General features: G+C 53.0%; 2 protein-coding genes across 2 annotated transcripts in view; both read left to right on the plus strand.

The window, feature by feature from the left end:
* Positions 1-1704, plus strand: part of F5Z01DRAFT_665973 (uncharacterized protein) — a 1811-nt gene extending 107 nt beyond the window's left edge. The window contains exon 2 of the mRNA XM_046264201.1: positions 100-1704. Within this exon, the coding sequence (XP_046114532.1) occupies positions 330-1373 (1044 nt within the window). The 5' untranslated portion in view covers positions 100-329 and the 3' untranslated portion in view covers positions 1374-1704. The remainder of the gene's footprint in view (positions 1-99) is intronic.
* A 502-nt stretch (positions 1705-2206) lies between these two features.
* On the plus strand, positions 2207-3193 carry F5Z01DRAFT_640188 (uncharacterized protein; the record flags this gene model as incomplete). The annotated part of the gene is made up of 1 exon (XM_046262505.1): positions 2207-3193. The coding sequence occupies one exon, from the start codon at positions 2207-2209 to the stop codon at positions 3191-3193; it is 987 nt and encodes a 328-aa protein (XP_046114533.1).
* Positions 3194-3740: the final 547 nt, after the last annotated feature.

Raw genomic sequence — 3740 nt, forward strand, 5'->3', positions numbered from 1 at the left:
CTTCTCGCAAAACCCCCCCCCCACCCCTGTTTCTCCAAAACGCGTTTAAATTTTTTTTGTTTTCTATCTTTTTGCCCCAAAACCACCAAATATAATTAATTTTTTTTTTTTTTTTTTTTTTTTTTTTTTTTTTTTTTTTTTCGGATCCATGATTCTCAAAAAGGTGCGCTGAAAGATCATAGAGCATCAGATACCAAAGCGCGCGTGAGAGAGACCCTTTTTGTCGTCACCTCCATCTGGACCCTGAAAAGCTCTGACCTGACGTCTTGCCTCCCAGTCTCACTCATCAAGGGAGCAACACCACAACAAGTACCGGCTCTGCAATCATCATGGCGCCTGCGAAGAGAGCTGCCAAGTTCCAGTCAAAGACTGGCGCTACCGCCAAGAACGGGGATGGCAAGCTTCCCGCACCATTCAAGAAGCCCTCCGAGGTCCTCCAACCCTTCATCGACACGCTCTCCCCCAAGCATGTCTACATTACCCACATCGACAACCACCCTGCCGACTTCAAGCGCAAGATCTTTGTTGTCCCCGTGCTCATGAACATTGCCATTGTCGGCCTTTTCTGTCTCCGCGTGTGGTGGATTGTGCCCTACTACATCCAGCTCCTGGCCAACGGTCTTGGCCAAGTGAACGAGGCTACCATCAAGGTCGAGGAGGCATCGTGGGCCGAACTCGCTTGGGAGATTGGTGGCAGGGCGCTCAATTTCTTCTTTGACTTTATCCTGGTGGTGTTTGTCTGGCCCTGGCCCCTCGAGTTCGCGGCAGGATGGAAGCATGGAAACCCTTGCCAGTGGCGCTGGGTCGTCGGCTTTCGCCAGCAGGAAATCTACGTTCGCCGCTCTCGCGAATGGGACACTGCTCTCGGCAACATCTTTGTGGACAAGGACTCGATGAAGATCCTGACCCATTACATTGCTGACGCAACGAACCCCATGCGTCAGGAGCAGAAGACGGGCTACCTCCTCATGAATGGGCAGTGGGACCTCGACTGGGCCGGCATGGTCACAGCACACACGCTGGTGGACAAGAAGGAGATTGCCATTCAAGCTTTCAACACCATTGTCCTGCTCCACACCGAAGAGCACGGTTGGCTGCAGTACGACGTGAAGAAGCAGGCGTCCACAGCCGAGGATGGGAAGCGGAGGCAGCTGTTTGCGTTCAGGGATGCGTTGACACGGCTGGGGAAAGAGGATCTCTTCTACCGATGGGTGGAGCTTGTGCAGTACGAGGCCGACGCGCCGGGTGGATTCACCAAGGAGAAGCAGGACAAGGCAGCGAACAAGATCCGGGAGCTGTTTGATAAGGAGGGTGTTGACTTTGATCAGTTATGGCGGGATACTGTTGGTGCGGATGCGTCCGCGCAGTTTTGAGCAAGGTTTTCCCGTGGGTATGGCTCAGAATTTCTAGGGCACTCATAGGACGAGTGTTCTTTCGATATCGACAATGAAGCATTGTTCCTGACGACGATTGGTTCTCTCGCGGCGCCTCGACTCCATCTTCGGCAACTCGCAGATTTCACTCGCGCTAAGGCTGTGTATTGTTGAGGAAGCGTGATGGTTATTGACTCTGCTGGGCTAGGAATACTGACCCAGGGGATTGTACTTGTTGAGCCCACTTCTGTTTTACATCAGCGAACGGCAAACACAAGCCTGGAATAGGCTATTTCAGACCTCACTTCCACCGGATATCACCACTGCTGGCCTTCTAAAGCGTTGCAGATTGAAGTTCTCTCCTTTCTCAAAGTCGAGATGGTTTCTTCCGGGCAGGAAGCCTCCTGTGCAAGGAGCCTAGTCGGTGAGGCTCATTCGTAACAACTATCTCGACTCGCCTCAACTGATCGTCCCCGTCTCCTTTGGCATCACTTCAGGATTGATTGCCTTGTGAAAGTGCTTGCTCCTTGCAAACTCTATAATCAAATTCAACGAAGCATCCCCTCTAACCGCGCAACAAGTCGCTCTCGCCAGCAAACACATACTCTTCAAGCTCGGGAGCTGTATCTCTCTTGCTTTCGCATACTACGGCATACTTCAACAATACCCCCGACTCTTCGAAGCATTGCAGCGCAAGTTTCCATTGCCGGAGCCTCAATCCTACTATCCTTACTCCGACAAAAACCGCCTCTGCCATCACTAGCTGAGTAGGCTACCTATTTCGTGTCTAGGCGACAACAGTTCCCCGCCCTTTCCAGGCCCTCGTTGCGAATATGCGATTTCGTGAGGATCATGGCTGTATCTTCGCCCTCACAGTCAAAGCCCACGAGACAATGCTCCAGGGCTCGTCAGTTTCCACAGCAAGCAACTCAACCTACCGCATCACTGACATCCCCGGCAAGGGATTGGGCTTGATCGCTACCAGGCAGCTCAAAAGGGGCCAGCGTATTCTCACCGACACGCCTCTCATCAGAACTCACATGACCGACAAGTCCACTGTCTCCATTGCCCAATTTAACAGCCTTTCCATCAGCGATCAGGACCAGGTCCTCAGCCTGACCAACATCTGGAAGCAAGACCATCCCGTTGTCGGTATCATCTGGACCAACTCCATCCCCTTCACCAACGATGGCAACGAGGCGGGCCTGTTCCCGCTCGCCTCGCGAATCAACCATTCCTGCATGCCCAACACCGTGCACTCTTGGGAAGAAGAACGTGGAGAGCTGCGAACACACGTGATCCGTGATATCCAGGACGGCGAAGAGATCACCAGCTACTATCCCTCCTCTGTGGCCGAATACGCACTTCGTCAGGAACACTTCCAGATAGTTCATGAATTCCGCTGTGCTTGCGCATTATGCCTCCTCCCTTTCGCGGAACGAGAAGCAAGCGACAACCGCATACGCCGGATTATCGCCCTCGAGAAAGACCTGTACCGTACTTGGAAGCACAGACGACATTGCAAGCCGAACGGCGCCCACCTCAAGCTCGTCGGGACGTTGCTTGATCTGTACGGAGAAGAGGGCATCGTTGACTGGCGCCCGCTGCATGCGCTCTCCCGCGGCTCTAACCTGGCCACGGAGATGCATAGCTACAGGCACGCGACCATTCTTGCCGAGAAGGCCTACAAAATGTTGATTGAACTGAGTGGACATGATCATTCACAGACGAAGCAGATGGGAGGACGAGTGATCCGTATGAAGCAGCGCTTGGAGGAGTTGGAGGCCATGGCGCTGGGGAAAGTCGACCGGCAGAAATAACGGACGGCAACGTCGATAACTGGCTGTTTAATCGGAGTGGCCCGGATGTCGACCTTTGAGCGTACACGGAAGAGCCGTGTACGATGCAGTGTGGTCGTTGATCTGCGAGAGTGGCCCTACGGTGGGCGAACGCGGTGCTAGCATAGACGCAGCGACGATAGGATCTAGGCATCTTCAGAGCAAGGGAGTATATCTTGTCTTTAGACAGAGGCGTCATTGGAAGTTCAAAATACCCCTCGGCTTGCCATAGTAGACTCGGATTGTTTACGTTGCCCCTGAGTACATGAGAATCCGACATTCGCATCAGGGAAGATATGCTCGTCTCTTTCGCTGAGAAAAGACTCAGAGGTCCATACGATTCAGAATTCATTTTAGCCGCAAGCAAAACCTGGAAAGACGACTGACTGCATCCGGCGAGATGTCGGGGACTCATCTCATGATGGCTTCCCATATGTGATGATGAGCCTACCTTACAGCGGGGCTAGGCTCGATTGAGATTCTGCCGTTAGCGGTGAAAAGGTAACACCGGAAGGGTGAGAACCTGAAA

Source organism: Emericellopsis atlantica, assembly GCF_019669845.1.
Source record: "Emericellopsis atlantica unplaced genomic scaffold F5Z01scaffold_35, whole genome shotgun sequence".
In the NCBI taxonomy this organism is placed as follows: domain Eukaryota; kingdom Fungi; phylum Ascomycota; class Sordariomycetes; order Hypocreales; family Bionectriaceae; genus Emericellopsis; species Emericellopsis atlantica.